Raw genomic sequence first — 15,445 nt, 5'->3', positions numbered from 1 at the left:
GCTTGTTTATGCATTACTTTGACATTCAAATTGACATTCATCTTTCTCTTTATATGTCCTAAAAAACCAATCAGAGTTATATATGATGTTTTAGATTGTATTTTTGTATGTTTAAAAGGTCAAATTGGCATAGAGTTAACTAATTCGTGTACAACGTTAGTTTAACTGTTTTGGTTAAATGATTGCATCATCTATGAGTATGTAAATGCAACAAATGGAAAAAAAGGTGTTGTACAACGAAATATTTTGCATATTTAAGCACTTTTATGTGTTTAAGCGTGCTTATGTGCACTTGTGTGTTCACATGTTAGATTAACATTTGTACTCACAGATATTTTGTGCAGCTGATAGTAAATGTCGGTGTAGAAATTTTTGACATTTAGAAATGTTTAATGTGACTGCATTGTTTTGTGCATATTGTTTTTTTGCATGCTGAGTCTGTTTGAGTGATTCACCTTTGAACGGCGAGCCAGACCCTGATCTACGATTCAAAAGAATCATCGTGATTCAACACGGATCCGAACTGGGAGCTAAGCACATACACACTACCTGGGTAGAAAACACAAAGAGGCCTTTATACACAATGGACATTTGAGTATTTTACACACACATACACAAAAGGGATCCAGAAGGACTATTGAGACTTTGTTTTGTTTTGTTTTGTTTTATTTTATTTTATTCCTTGACTTCACATTCTTGTTGAGTGGAAACCAGACAATTGTGATTTCATGTACCTTGTGAAGAATTGTTCACTCAAAGTTTTTTTGAGTCTTTGCAATAAAATTGCCAGCTGTTAATTGCTTGAATTTAAATTTGGCCCAAACTTCTCATTTAAATCCTCCCAGAGCCGAACCTAGGCCTTATTTAACCTCTGTTGGGTAGTTGGGCTTCTTGGGGAGAACTGTACAGTATTTTGTACAAATATTTTTGTATGGATATTTTATACCAAGAATTTTGAGCTTTAGATTCTTTATTAAAGTTGTAGACATATGTATAATTTATACAAATTTATCTCTTTGTGCCACATTGTATGCATATGTATGCATATTGCAAATAATTATGAATAATTTTCAAAAGGAAAACAAAGAACATGAAATAATACGCACCAAATGCAAGGGCGCAACAGGCCCCTTTGAATACAATATTTAATATTTAGGTTTCAATTATGGAAGGCAACCTCTAAATAACGTAAAATCTCTGTTGATAAGCACAGTCTTGTAGTAAAAAAAAAAAAATCCTTTGGTTCGGTAAGATATTGTGCTAATGAACTAAGGCTTTTACCTGAATAATTCTGTAAAAGATTAATCATTCAGTTCATTTAAACGAACCGATTTACTAAAACAAATCGAACTTTGTTAAAAAATTGTATTGCTTCTGCTCGCGCTGTTTTATTAAAACTGCTTGGGCAATAGCTAGCTACAGATGTGACATAAAAATGGCAATTAAGTATTTTATCTATACTGCTACTTGTTGCAAAATGTAGCTCGCTACTGAAAAAGCTGCCATTCCACTGAAGTAACATTTGTAGCGTCTAATCTTTTGTTAATCTGTTTAGTTAAGTTTAGTACAACAAAATATAGATTAAATGGGAACGCGTCATACACACCACGGCACGGCACGCACGTGGGCTCAGTTGCATAGTGTAATAAAATTGTGTGTCTTCAAATTAACATTTGAAGTATGGGTTGTAGAACAAAACGTGTCGTGAATGAATTCAAATGATAACCACTGACCTTAATGTTCTCCTATATTTAAAACTAGAGCGAGGGAAGCCGTGGCGAATTTAGTGTTCCGGTTTGGCCTACAAACGTCACTGACGTCACGACTGAACAACTAATAAACTAATAGAACTTTTTGTCTTAAATAGTAAGCAACCGATTGCATGATCTAATTTCATCATTAGCAGTTTTCCTGAGAGATATATAGCTACTACATCTTGTTTATTCCACCACACTGGACTTTCATGTAGAATATATAACACATTATTTGACACGGTTCAGCTGTAATAAATGTAGCCTACTTTTTCATAATTTACATCATTTTTCTCTTTTATGTTTGAACGTTCTCAAGAAATGTAAAGTTATAACATCCCTTTAACAACCAGTGCAGACTATAACTGCGCTAAATAAGAAAACACGGTTTTCATTCTTCCACTCCCTTTATCCATTAACTCTTTTCCAAACCAGACACTGACGCAATATGATGAATATGGGGATGTTTATTATAGACAAACTTAATGAGCAGCGTAAATTCCTGTTTTGAGATGTGATTACTCCATTTCACCAGTAGAGGGGTCTATCTATCTACACCATAAGTCCACTTGTGCCCACAAACCTGTGTTTTATAGCATTATTTTTCTTCTACCCCACCTGCAGCACCTGTGGCCAAATGTCACATCATTGAATGAAATTCTAGAGAGTTCTGTGTGTTCAACTATCCTGTAATAGTTTTGAGAGGACAGCATTACAATACCCTGGAACAGCCAAACCCATTTTTTAGAATGCTGTCCATAGCCTACTGAATTTTGGCTATGGCAAAGTATCAATAACATCAGGGGTTACAGGGGGTGCTTAGTAGTTAAAACTGGAATTAATACCTGAGTTACATAAGTTATGTAAGTGTATGTATGTATTGACACATTTCAACAGAGACACTCTCAACTATTCTATTTATTTGGAGTATTCATATTTATTGTGTGGGCGGTAGCGATGCAATTGTGTCCTAAGTCCGCCTCCTCCTGGCGGGGAGACTCGGTACTTCCTTCCCGGGCCTGTTGGTATTCATCTGGTCTAACCAGCAGTGCCTATAAGGCTTGCAGGGAAGCTGCTTCCGCCTTACACGCTATGGCGTTACTGCAGGTGCACCAGGCCAAGGCACTGAAGGACTGAAGGAGTTCTGAAAGAACTCCAAACCGCCAATGACCTCGCGCTCCGAGCGACGAAGGTCACCGCAAGTTCTCTGGGTCGTGCGATGTCCACGCTTGTGGTCCAGGAGCGCCACCTCACGGCCGACGATACCCAAATTCTCAACAAAGAGCAGTTTCCTTTATCTCTGGGTCCCAGGAGGGCACGGAGAGTTGCGGACGGCCAAGCACTGGACCTCACTCATCCTCCTCCTTCGCCAGATGGCAGCAGTGGGAGGTTCGGGTGAGTCAACAAAGACCCTACTCACGCACCCTCTGCCAACCTGTGGTATCAGGTGAGCCTTGCACCCCACACTCGCATCACACTCCGGCCTGCTCACAAGCCACCCAAGTTGGGTCCCTGTGTTCCACCTCGCTGCCCCACTGCGGGTATGGCTGTGGTTCCGCTGGTCCCGCTTGTACGGTTTCTAGGCGCCTGGTCAGCGCTACCCAGCCCGTCTTGCTGGCTTTTGCAGACCATCAGCCTCGGCTATGCGATTCAGTTCACCCGGCATCCCAGCAGTATCCGCTTCACTACAGTGAAAGTGGCTGATGCCCCTGTTCTGCAGGTAGAGATCACAGTCCTACTGGTGAAGGATGCGATAGAGTCGGTCCCTCCAGCCAATATGAGTTCGGGGTTTTACAGCCCTTACTTCATTGTACCCAAGAAAAGTGGTGGGTTACGGCCAATCTTGGATCTGCGAGTTTTGAACCGGGCCCTTCATCGGCTACAGTTCAAGATGTTGATGCAGAAACGCATCTTCGGGTGCGTCCGTCCCTGAGATTGGTTTGCAGCGATCGACCTGAAGGACGCGTACTTTCATTTGTCGATCCTTCCGCGCCACAGACCATTTCTTCGGTTTGCGTTCGAAGGACGAGCATATCAGTACAAGGTCCTGCCCTTCGGGCTGTCCCTGTCTCCCCGTGTCGTCACGAAAATCGCGGAGGCGGATCTTGTTCCCCTCAGAGAGCAGGGTGTTCGCATCCTCAACTATCTAGACGATTGGCTTATACTTGCACAGTCTCGAGATCAGTTGTGCGAGCACAGGGACCTGGTGCTCCTGCACCTTAGCCTGTTGGGCCTTCGGGTCAACTGGGAAAAGAGCAAACTCTCCTCAACGCAGAGGATCTCTTTTCTTGGTATGGAACTGGATTCGGTCGAACAGACAGCGAGCCTCACAGAGGAACGTGCACAGTCGGTGCAAGCCTGCTTGAATACATTCAAGGGCAGGACAGCGGTCCCACCGAAACCTTTTCAGAGGCTCCTGGGGCTTATGGCAGCTGCAGCGGCACTTACATCGCTCGGCCTATTACATATGAGACCGCTCCAGCACTGGCTTTATGACCGAGTCCCGAGGTGGGCGTGGAAGCGCGGCACTCACCGGGTCCAAGTTACACCGAACTGTCACCTTCACCCCGTGGTCAGATCTTGCATTCCTCCGGGCAGGGGTGCCCCTAGAGCAGATTTCTAGGCATGCTGTGGTTTACATGGATGCCTACCCCACCGGCTGGGGGGCCACATACAACGGGCATGCAGTCTCAGGGGTTTGGACGGGCCCGCAGCTGCATTGGCACATCAATTGCCTAGAGTTGTTAGCAGTGTGCCTTGCCTTGAACCATCTCAAAGGGTGCTGGTCCAAATGGACAACACAGCAACCGTTGCATACATCAACTAACATGGTGGTCTGCACTCCCGTCACAAGTCGCAACTCGCCCGCCACCTCCTCCTTTGGAGTCGGAAGGTTCTGAGGTCACGTGCTGTTCACATTCCGGGCCTGCTCAACCATACAGCCGACGAGCTGTCTCGAGCAATGCTCCCGGGAGAATGGCGACTCCATCACCACACGGTCCAGCTAATTTGGAAATGTTTCGGAGCCACTCAGGTAGACATGTTTGTTTCTCCAGAGATCTCTCACTGACAGTTGTTCTACTCCCTGACCGAAGGAACACTCGGCACGGATGCACTGGCACACAGCTGGCTGCGGGGCCTACACAAATATGCATTTCACCCCAGTGAGCCTTCTCTCACAGACACTGTGCAAGGTCCGGGAAGACGAGGAGCAAGTCTTGCTAGTGGCGCCATATTGGCCCACTCGGACCTGGTTCCCTGAACTAGTGCTCCTCGCAACAACCCCTCCTTGGCCGATTCCTCTGAGGAAGGATCTACTGACTCAGAGACGGGGCACCGTTTGGCACCCGAGTCCAGACATTTGGAAACTCCATGTCTGGTCCCTGGATGGGACGCGGAGGTTCTAGGTGACCTACCACAGGAGGTAGTGAACAACATCCCTTCGGCGAGAGCACCATCTTCATTGAGTGGTGTTCTTCTCGCCGAGAAGACCCCCGGAGATGCCCGATTGCGGTCGTGCTTTCCTTTCTGCAGCAAGGGCTGGAGCAAAGGCTGTCTCCCTCCACCCTCAAAGTCCAGGTTGCTGCTATTGCTGCGTACCATAACCCCGTAGAAGGCAAATCGGTGGGTAAGCATGACCTCGTCATCAGGTTCCTTAGAGGGGCCAGGAGGTTGAATCCTTCCCGGTCCCCCTCTATACCCTCTTGGGACCTGTCTCTAGTGCTAAAATCACTACAGCAGGGCCCATTCGAGCCTTTGCATTCAGTTGAGCTAAAGTTTCTTTCATTGAAAACTCTGCTCCTGCTTGCACTGGTCTCCATCAAGAGGGTAGGGGACCTGCATGCATTTTCGGTCGATGATTCGTGCCTAGAGTTTGGGCCGGCTGACTCCCAGGTAATCCTGAGGCCCCGGCCCGGCTACATGCCCAAGGTTCCCACTACACCCTTCAAAGACCAAGTGGTGAACCTGCAAGCGCTGCCCCCGGAGGAGGCCGGTCACAAAGCTTCAGGACCTCAGACCAGCTCAGAGCCTGTTGAGATCCTCCATCACCATCAGCAGCCGGACGCAGCGGAACACCTGGCGCCGGGCCTTCACGATGAGTCCGTGAGAACTGTGGAAGGCTGGGTTCCATATTGAGACCTAAGCGGTATTCATATGTGTATAGTCCACAGTATAGCCTTAGAGCCCATGTTTCCCCGGCAGACTTCTGCCTTCCCAAGAGGGTTTCAATCACCTCCAATTTCTCCATATACACCTAAATGGATGCTATATGTGTATTTGCTTCCAAAAATTCCTTCGGGAAGGATGGGGCTTCCGCAGTGTCCCTGTTCCTGGTGGAAAGGGTACATTTTCCCAGTGTTATCCAGTCTCACCCAGTGAGGTAGTGCTTTGACAATGGTGAGTGGAACTACTTGTTCTGAGCCCCGGCCTACACCAAATAAGTGCGCATTCGGCTCGCACATGGCACTGGAAGGGGCAGCACCCATGGCGCTTTGGTAGGGATCCCAATTTGTCGGTCACCGACGTAACGTCGAGAGTGACCGACTGAAAGGGAACGTCTCGGTTACATAATGGTAACCTTCGTTCCCTGAAGGAGGGAATGGAGACGTCACGTCCCATTGCCACGGCTGCTGTACCACTGCTGAGCGGCCGGGTCACCAACTTGGCTCCTCAGCGAAAACCTGGTATGCATTGCACCTGCTGCCTTCTTATATTCACGCTATGATCAGCGGCAGCTGGATGCAATAATTGCATGCCAATGTGCCTTGGCTCGTTTAGTTTACACTCGAAGTAGATTGGTCTATCGAAGCAATATCCCAATTCGTCAGTCACCGACGTGATGTCTCCATTCCCTTCAGAGAACAAGGGTTACCATATGTAACCAAGACGTTCTTGCTTTTGAAAAAATATACAACAGTGTTTGTGGTTCCTCTGGATCACTGGTTCTGATACAGTTGTTGCAGGAGGTGATTATGAGTGAAAACAGAGATTTAAACACAGAAGAATGTTACTGGAAATAAATGGATGCAAACTTATTTATTTGTATTATTTTAATTATTAAAAGTTTTATGTTGGCCATTCACATTTACATTATTTACACAGATCTGTTTTAGTTATAACTGACATTTTTCATGAGAAATGTCTCTTTACCAGCCTGCATTTTGCCGCTCTTTTTCATCTTCTTTAGAAGCACCAGTTCAGTGGAACAAGGAAGCATTCCCCAAAATCTTGGCCCGACATGTCTGTTTTTATAACTGCTGCACATTCCTCCTGATGTGGACAGATTATGACAACATAACGTTACACTTCTGCTTACTGTACCTGCAAACACTGGCCTCTGTAAGATAAATGTGTGTCACAGAGGCATAAAAGTGTGACATAAAAGTTCTCTGTATTTTTAACACTTGGTAGGCCTATTTTGTTTTTTGAAAAAGTTAAATGACAATTAATATGACTAATCTCACTTTGTTCAATGTCTGATCAATGGTTACAATTACATGTTCATGGTATACAATGCATTTAAAACATTTGTCAGTCATTGCAAAAGCACCATATGAAAATAATCCAAAACCCACCTCCAATTTTAGTGTGTGGACATTTACTAATTTGTGACCATATCATATCCTGTATCACTTGTTATAAAAAAAATATGATCATACTTGAGCACACAAAAAAAAAAAAAAAAAAAAAAAAAAAAAACTACACCCCGTTTCCTGCCCACTCTCCTGGAAATGTTAAATAGGGGATGTTAAATAGGAATCTTGTATTTTTCGTGGTGTGGTTCACTGGAACAGGCACTTAAAGTTAAGTACTTACAAGGTTAAGTTTGGCTGTTAGTGAAAAGTAAGCCAATTCTTCTTTCTTATTTCAGCATCAAACCACTTTTTGGTAAGTAATGTACCATTTTATACTTAATGTATCTTGATGTTTCTATGCTCTGTGTTTTGCAAGTAACTGTATACTTAAACTAGGTACACTATTAAAATGTTAACTGTTTATTTTAATAATTATTATTATACTTAATATAATCATTGAACATATTATTTATTATTATTATCTTGAGCTGATATTTAGATTTAAATTGCATTAAAAATATTAGCTAATTGTAAGAATTAGTTTTCTCTTCATTTTGATTAAAACCATCTGAGAAGCTGTTGTAGCACAGTGTGGAGGTTTGCTACCCAACCCAAGCCGGGCAGAACCTGACAAATCATTCTGCTTTTTCACCTGTAACTTTTTGTGTGTACCTAATGAAAACCTAAATAATAGGGCTGTAGGAGATAAAACGTGAGAGTTTTAACCTAACAATAGAGGATTTTAATAGATAGTTCTTCTCCGTTGACCTTGAAAGCATTATGCCTACACTTCTATCTCAATACAAATGCATTTTTTTTTTCTTCATAGGTATATACTAAGCATTCCATAATGGCAGAAAACAATGAGCCAGTGTCCTTCACAAACTTGGCTGTTGTTATGAAGTATATGGACCCAAATATGAAATTATCAGAAGCTCAAATCTGGGCTTCAGATCTTCAAAAATGCATGTCTGACATGCATTATAATAAATCTTGTATCTTGCTAGCATTCTCCGAAGAAGCACTTTCTTGTGGTTTGCGGTGTCCGGGTACTGCAAAGGAAAAAATCCAGGCTGTTATTGACTACGAGGAATGTCATCCTCCACCGTCGCATTCCTACTCCCTTGATTCCTTTTATACATCTCCACATCGTATTGTAAACGAATTGCTTGAAGCTATAAAAGGAAATGTAGATTATGTGGAAGCTGCTGAATCAAGTGATGATTGTGACATCTCAACATTATCCCCTGATGTGGTACTACTTGCTGCTCAGACTTTCATGTTTCGAAACAAACATTACAATGCTTCTGATGAAGAGGCTCTCCAAGCTTTCCATAAAGCCATGCAATATCTAAAAGGGGAGCAACGAACATCGACTGAATTCATAAATTGTTATAGCAGTGAGCTCTCAAAGATTATCCGATGTGTAAACCGGCATTTCACAGAAGAAAGCATAGACATATTTGGCTTTAGAATAGCTAAAAATGTGATGGATAGTATGAATCAAGGTAAAGAGCCTCCAAAACCAGACAGATTTCTTAATTCGTGGGATGTATACTTGCTCTCCGAAGTTGATTGGGAAAAGGCTTACAATATGATGAAAGAAGAAAATTTTAGAAATAAGAGTGATGATTACATAATTCCAGTGTGGGAGAGGGTGGAGCAAAAGTGTTTCCGCTGGTACATGTTTCGTGCACAAGATAAACACAACAGGAAGGAATATTATGCCATGAAATTAAAAAAGGCTGTTACAATCCAAGGTATATTTTATGAAGTTGATGGTGATTTCATAGACAGTGAAGATCCTGCCCTTCTGAAAGAATTTCAAGATGGCAAAATAAATGGGCAATGTTATACTGAATTCCAGGGGACTTCTGCTTATTGCTGGAGCAGAGATGGCACACCTCCTGCTCACCCATACTCCATCGTGGCTCAACTCTACTGGCCTCATATCCCACGCAATTTAAACTACCAAGTGGAACAAATCACAGATCAAGAGGCACTAACAGTACTTTATGATGAGATGCCTGCTCTAGAGGAAAAACGAAAAACTGATCCTAAAACATACACTTGGTTTTTGAACAAACCAGAGAATGCTATTAATGACTTCCCAGAACTGAAAGATTATTCTGAGGGTCAGACTTTCTCTGATGATTACTTGCGTCCTTCAACAGAACCCCTTCAGACAGATGGCTTTACCTATGAGTGGTCAAGAGAAGAACACGAAACCACACACAGAGACTTCACCTTAATATTCAGAGCGAGGCCAACCTGTGAAAGAGTTCCTCAGGTCATTACAAAGGAAACGAGAATAAGATTTGATTACTGGCAGTATATCAAAGAGTTTGTCTTCTTTGGTGGGTCACATCGTGAAGGAACAGTGCTTGCCCCGGATCCAGCTTGGATTGATCAGGCACACAGGAATGGGGTCGCCATATTTGGCACCGTTTTTTTGCCTCCTCTGGCAAATGGGGGAGATGTGAAAGACATGGAAGAACTGGCAAAACTGGAGAACCTGCAGAAACTAGTGGACATCGCCCACCAATTAAACTTCGAAGGGTGGTTTCTGAATACTGAAAGCTACAGAGACTATAATGATTCTTGTTTAAATACGCTGAAACTTGCAATTCAGAAAATGGATCTCAGGGGTAAACAAATGATCTGGTATTTACCCAGTTGTCATCAAAGCGATCACTTTGATCCAGAATCAAAAGGTGCAAGGATGACGTGTGATGGCAAAATCAATAATACAGCACCTGCCTTTCTGGAAGAAGATGGAAAAAATTGTATTTTAATTTTCATAGTCTCGTTTGGAGTGTGTTTCTTAATCAGGCTCCTCTGAGTTACCTCATGTTTGTGATGAACCCTTTTGGAAAAACACTAAAACGCAGAGGATATTTAGTAGACCCTGTCAGATTTCCACATGCGCAGAACGGTCTTTGGCAGTTTTTTCTAGTAGAAAATGGTCTGGAAAGAAAACCAACAGATCTGTATCCCTGGTACGGAATTGCTAAATACGCGAAACAAAGAAAATAAACACGTGCTTAAGATTTTGCCTTCATCACCATTAGAGGTCAAACCAACCATCTCTCTCACACTTTATGAGATACAGTACATTAACCTGTTTTCTAGACCCTTAGATGTATTTATTCTCATTGTACTGTGATTTGTTAGTACCCACAGCTTAATTTTAGGTGTTTTGTTTCACTTGTTGTTTTTTAATTTAATCTTGAAATTAAGTTTAACATAAAAAAGTTTACATTATTCCTCATCTTTATTAGAATTATTTCAAAGCTCATATAAACTCTTGCAAGATTAGCTTATTCATGTATACTAGTCTGTGTGGTTTAAATATTGGATTGTAAGTATCTTAACAAAAGGTAGAATGTAAGATGCTCTGGAAAAAGGTGTCACACCAATCCTTGAATTTAACAATATATGTGTAAAATATCACTTACTTCTTAATGTTCATTTTATTGTACATGCTAAGGATTGAAACATTTATCCTTTCATTTAAACGAGAGAATGATATTTTAGTCAATGTTACACTAATACAAAAATTAGTTCTGTTTTAAATAGTTAAAGTGTTGTTTTTATTGTATTACTAATTTCCTTTAGTTTGTGTTGTGATTTAATGGAACAAGTTGATATTATACAGTAAAAAATATGTGAATATATTTCTTGTATTGCTTTGTTTTCCCAGTATTGTGCATGCATGAAGTCATGAAAACAAACAAATAAACAATTAATAAATAATTATTAGGTTTATTGAATTACAAATAATTTAAAACTGGTAATGTGATCAGTAAATCTTGTGTTTCACAGACCATCCGTGGGACTGTTAAGATGAAAAAGACACTTTACACAAAATATTCCATATTTCCGAGCACTGTTATAAATGGCTAGAAAAAGATTATTCATCAAAATGCAGCCGGCATACAGTCAAATATTTACATGGATATATTACAGCCAGAAACGACATACACATTCAGTGACATGAAATCAAATTATAGCCCTCCCATTTCAGTTACAACAATCACATATACATTTGTGCTTAAAATGACTTCATCATCATCATAATCCACCAAAGGTAATGAATATTAGGCACATATCCTAAAATTATTCACAAATTATATACACAACTTATTGGCAGTGCTGACAGCATTACAGAGCTACGATATTTGGCTTCCATTTGAAATCCACGATGATGTTGCATAGGAGCGATGACTGACAGGAATCACACTGGAGTGAAATGGAAGCAACGGTGTAACTAAAACCCTGCAGTGCCATACAAACAGCATTCGACAATGTAAAGAAGGTGAAAACACTGAATAGCCCCATATATTATGCTTTCCCATGCAGTGAAACTCACTATCCATCCAAATATTGTTCCTTTATAGAGAATCCAAGATAAAATTTTATGTACAAATCCAAATATTACAAAGCAGCAATTACAGTATATTATTAATCCAATGACTATGTGGACTTTTCTTACTCTTTCACACTGAATGCATTGATATGTACATGAAAAAGGCCTAAATGGTCAATGAGGTATACTCATACACCAAATTATGAATTATTTCTCACTGTGCTTTTGCCAAGATGTGTTGAGACGGTCTTTAAGCACCAAGCAAAGCCTTACAGCTGACCCACTCAAGATGAACTGTGCCAGTAGTGATCAAATGTATTTCTCATATATAAAATGGATAATTTTTCTCAAAAAACGTAAAACGTCCCTTTAACTGTGTCACAACTTCGCTTAAAAAATGTGAATTTCAAAACAGATGGAGGTTACAGTCGCTCCCTTTATCCACCTCCTTTTATCTAAACCACACATATTGTATGATATGATGACTGAGGCTGTTTATTTTAGGCAAATTCATTCAAATGACTAGTGCAGAGCCCTGTAGTTCAATTACGAACTGTAATAAAATCAGCATTTTTCGGAAGTATAAAACATAGTGCCGTTTTTTTTTTTTCTTTACAAAATGGAGTAAGGCACCAGATTCCATTCAGCACCAAATACCGAGTGCGATCGAGTTTAAAAAATAGATCGATAGGCTTTGTGCTACAGTAGAACACTGAAACATGTGGTCAGCAGTTAAGAAACAGGTGGTTTAACCAAAAATGCAGAAGGGCAAAACAAAAGCACGTCCCAGATGGCAAACGAGGTATTTTTTTCCAATCGTCACAATAAATAAGTCCAAAATCATAAGTGTAGCACCATGCTACTTCATCTGTATCCTTACCATGTAAAACATGAAATGATGGTCAGCATTCGATCAAGCTGGTTTTGTAAAGCAAGTCCAACAAAACAGGGAAAGTCTATAAGGAAAGAGATGCTGACGCCGAGATGTTAGTCTCAGATTCAAGATGTAATTCCTCCGTTTCACCAGTAGAGGGTAAGACAAACCAGCATTGCATTGTTTGCAAAGGTTTCTTCGACAGTTAAGGTGCGATCACATTTACAGAATTTCTGCGAATTATTGTAGGTGAAATCCATTCATTTCAATAGGAATCCATAAAATTGGGAATTTCGTGTGAGGGTGAAAAATGTATCCACGCAGATTTTGCAGCAAATTCAGGTTGGTCACATACATTCACCGTTTGGTTTGAAAGTGAATTGTGTGCGCTGTGTTTCATACATCGCTACATTACTGACGACAGATAATGAACCTTTTTGGTCCATTAAATTTGGCTAATGTGACCGCACTTTTACTTTTGAGGTAAAAATTGGGACAAAGCACTTTCTTCTGATTTTGTTGACGATTTACATGAGGCAGCTATAAGTACAGTTGAGTTTTGGCGTATATATATATATATATATTTTTTTTTTTAGATATATCTTTTTATATATAAAGCATCATTCTTTATTTGGGTTACCTGCACCCGTAGATGTGATGTAATGACTTGATTTTGCTGCCTCAGCTAGCATTAGAGCTGAGGAATTAAATGGCAGAACGGATCAGGCTGGATCATAGTGTGGACTCCAGCGAAGAGTCCAGGATATCATCATGGTGACTGTTGCTGTTGGAGTCGCTGTCGTAGCTCGGCGGGCTGGAGCAGCTGGCCGCCTCTTTTAGACGCAGGAGCATGTTCATCTGTTCACACAAAACACAAAAATAACAGTCAGGCCAGATGTCTTATATATTCCTGAAGAAATTTGAGCTATTATACACATTTTTCAAATTTGAAGTACTATAGAAAATACTAAATCTAGAACATACTACTTTGTTATCCTACATTTTTCTCTTGCTTTAATACAGGGGTCTCCAAACTCAGTCCTGGAGGGCCGGTGTCCTGCAGAGTTTAGCTCCAACTTGCCTCAACACACCTGCCTGGAAGTTTCTAGTATGCCTTGTATAAGACCTTTATTAGCTGATATAGGTGTGTTTGATTAGGGTTGGAGCAAAACTCTGCAGGACACCGGCCCTCCAGGACCGAGTTTAGAGACCCCTTACAACTTATAAACAAAATCTTATATGTATAAATCATTTTCAATCATTGTTTATTTTGGGATTTTTAGAGTAGTCCTTCCAAAATCAATTTTCTTCTTTATAATGATCCCAACTTGAAGAGTTTTGCATTTTTAGTAATAAACTAGTGCAGCAAATAGTATATTTTTATATACATAAAACCATCAGAACAGTAAGAGTTTATGGCTACACAACACTAATACTTTTATCCGCATGTGTTTCTCACCAGTGGGTCGGCATCACTGTCACTCTGAGTACTCTGTTTGTTAAGGCCCTCTCTGGAGGCAGAGTATCCGTCGAAGCCCACGTCCTCTGGGCGGAGCTGCAGCAGAGCTGGCCAATCAGGGTGTTGATGAGAAGCTGCCCAGGGAAAAGTCTCCAGAACCCACAGCGCAGGATCCTCCCATGCAGCTCTGCGACCGTATAGCTAAAAAAAAAAAAATCAAACAAAACCAAGAAATAAACACTGAATCAAAAGCTTATTCCAAATACTGAAAGATACGTAGAAGGATGAAAGAACTATGGGTTTTGATAATGGACTTATAATGTTGTGTGAGGTCACTTTTACAATGAAATTTAATAATTTAAAAAGATATCAGTGAAAAAGGTAGATTTTACCATAAAATAGGGCAAATGTTACCTGTAAGCCTTCTCTCACAGCCTCTAGCATGTAGGGGATGATGGAATAATTCCACAGGTCAGTGAACCAAACGCGAGAACCGTCCACATCCATCGGACATGACAGGAACAAACGTGGACCTGGATGAGGAGACATGAGACTCCAATTCAACACTTGTAGAGCATATTAGCAACATTCGGAAGGGTCTGTTAATATCTGGCTTCAGTACAGTGGATTAACTCCGTACCAATGGTCACATCAGAGGAGCTGTGGGCCTCCAAGAAGCGGTTGAGGTGGTGCCAGACCTGAGGGATCCAGTCTATGATCTTCACCAGCTCAGGGTTACGTGTTCGGCTGCCGATCTCTGTCTCGATCAGCTTCCTCCTCAGAAACCGGCACAGGAAACCTTTTATCGGCTCCATGTGATTAGCACACAGCACCCATCTGGGACGGAAATCACATGTTGCTCATGTTAGCATCTCATATATATATATATATATATATATATATATATATATATATATATATATATATATATATATATATATATATATATATATATATACATACATACACACACATACATATTTGATTCCACTCCTGCCAACTCAGCTCAAATAAAATATAAACAGAAAGAAAGAAAGAAAGAAATTTAAAAAAAAAATAAACAACAGCGCAATGGCGCCACCTTGAGGTCACTCTGTAGCAGTTTCCCAAGTAAGGTATCATTTTAGTTATTTCAAGAACAAAAAAGAAGAGTTTTGAACCTGAAGTTATGATGAAGCTGCAGGTTTGGAGCAGAAGATGTCGCCTGACTCATCGTGCCGATTATATACGGGCTGCAAATACAGAGAGACAAAATGAAATGTACTAATTGCTGTGTGCATGTGCATGTTACACTGACTGTGGTGTGTACATAAATACATTTCTGTTATTAAAAGTATTTATATAAATATATGCAATTGTTCAATATTTTGGGGTTGGTAAAATATTTTAATGCTTTTGAAAGTCTCTTATGCTCAC

At 40.9% G+C, this 15,445-nt stretch overlaps 2 protein-coding genes across 5 annotated transcripts in view; one reads left to right on the top strand and one right to left on the bottom strand.

Moving 5' to 3' along the window:
- The first annotated feature begins 7,517 nt into the window (after positions 1–7,517).
- On the top strand, positions 7,518–11,085 carry LOC122145579. The gene is made up of 2 exons (XM_042759564.1): positions 7,518–7,640; positions 8,157–11,085. Exon 2 carries the CDS (start codon positions 8,178–8,180, stop codon positions 10,167–10,169), a length of 1,992 nt encoding a protein of 663 aa, XP_042615498.1. The 5' UTR covers positions 7,518–7,640; positions 8,157–8,177; the 3' UTR covers positions 10,170–11,085.
- A 1,124-nt stretch (positions 11,086–12,209) lies between these two features.
- LOC109092612 (neuron navigator 2-like) overlaps positions 12,210–15,445 on the bottom strand; it is a 126,924-nt gene continuing 123,688 nt past the window's right edge. For all 4 annotated transcript variants that reach the window (XM_042759560.1, XM_042759558.1, XM_042759559.1 and 1 more), the window contains 5 exons: positions 15,190–15,261; positions 14,670–14,866; positions 14,444–14,562; positions 14,030–14,230; positions 12,210–13,428 (listed from right to left, as the gene is read on the bottom strand). In XM_042759560.1, coding sequence (XP_042615494.1) covers positions 13,303–13,428; positions 14,030–14,230; positions 14,444–14,562; positions 14,670–14,866; positions 15,190–15,261 — 715 coding nt within the window. In that variant the 3' untranslated portion in view covers positions 12,210–13,302. The remainder of the gene's footprint in view (positions 13,429–14,029; positions 14,231–14,443; positions 14,563–14,669; positions 14,867–15,189; positions 15,262–15,445) is intronic.

The sequence above is a fragment of the Cyprinus carpio genome, chromosome A7 (assembly GCF_018340385.1).
Source record: "Cyprinus carpio isolate SPL01 chromosome A7, ASM1834038v1, whole genome shotgun sequence".
Taxonomy (NCBI): Eukaryota; Metazoa; Chordata; class Actinopteri; order Cypriniformes; family Cyprinidae; genus Cyprinus; species Cyprinus carpio.
This window is presented reverse-complemented; position numbering and strand designations above follow the sequence as displayed.

Excerpts from the sequence above, each read along its gene's own strand:
- LOC122145579 (XM_042759564.1), top strand. The coding sequence starts at position 8,178 with ATGGCAGAAAACAATGAGCCAGTGTCCTTCACAAACTTGGCTGTTGTT.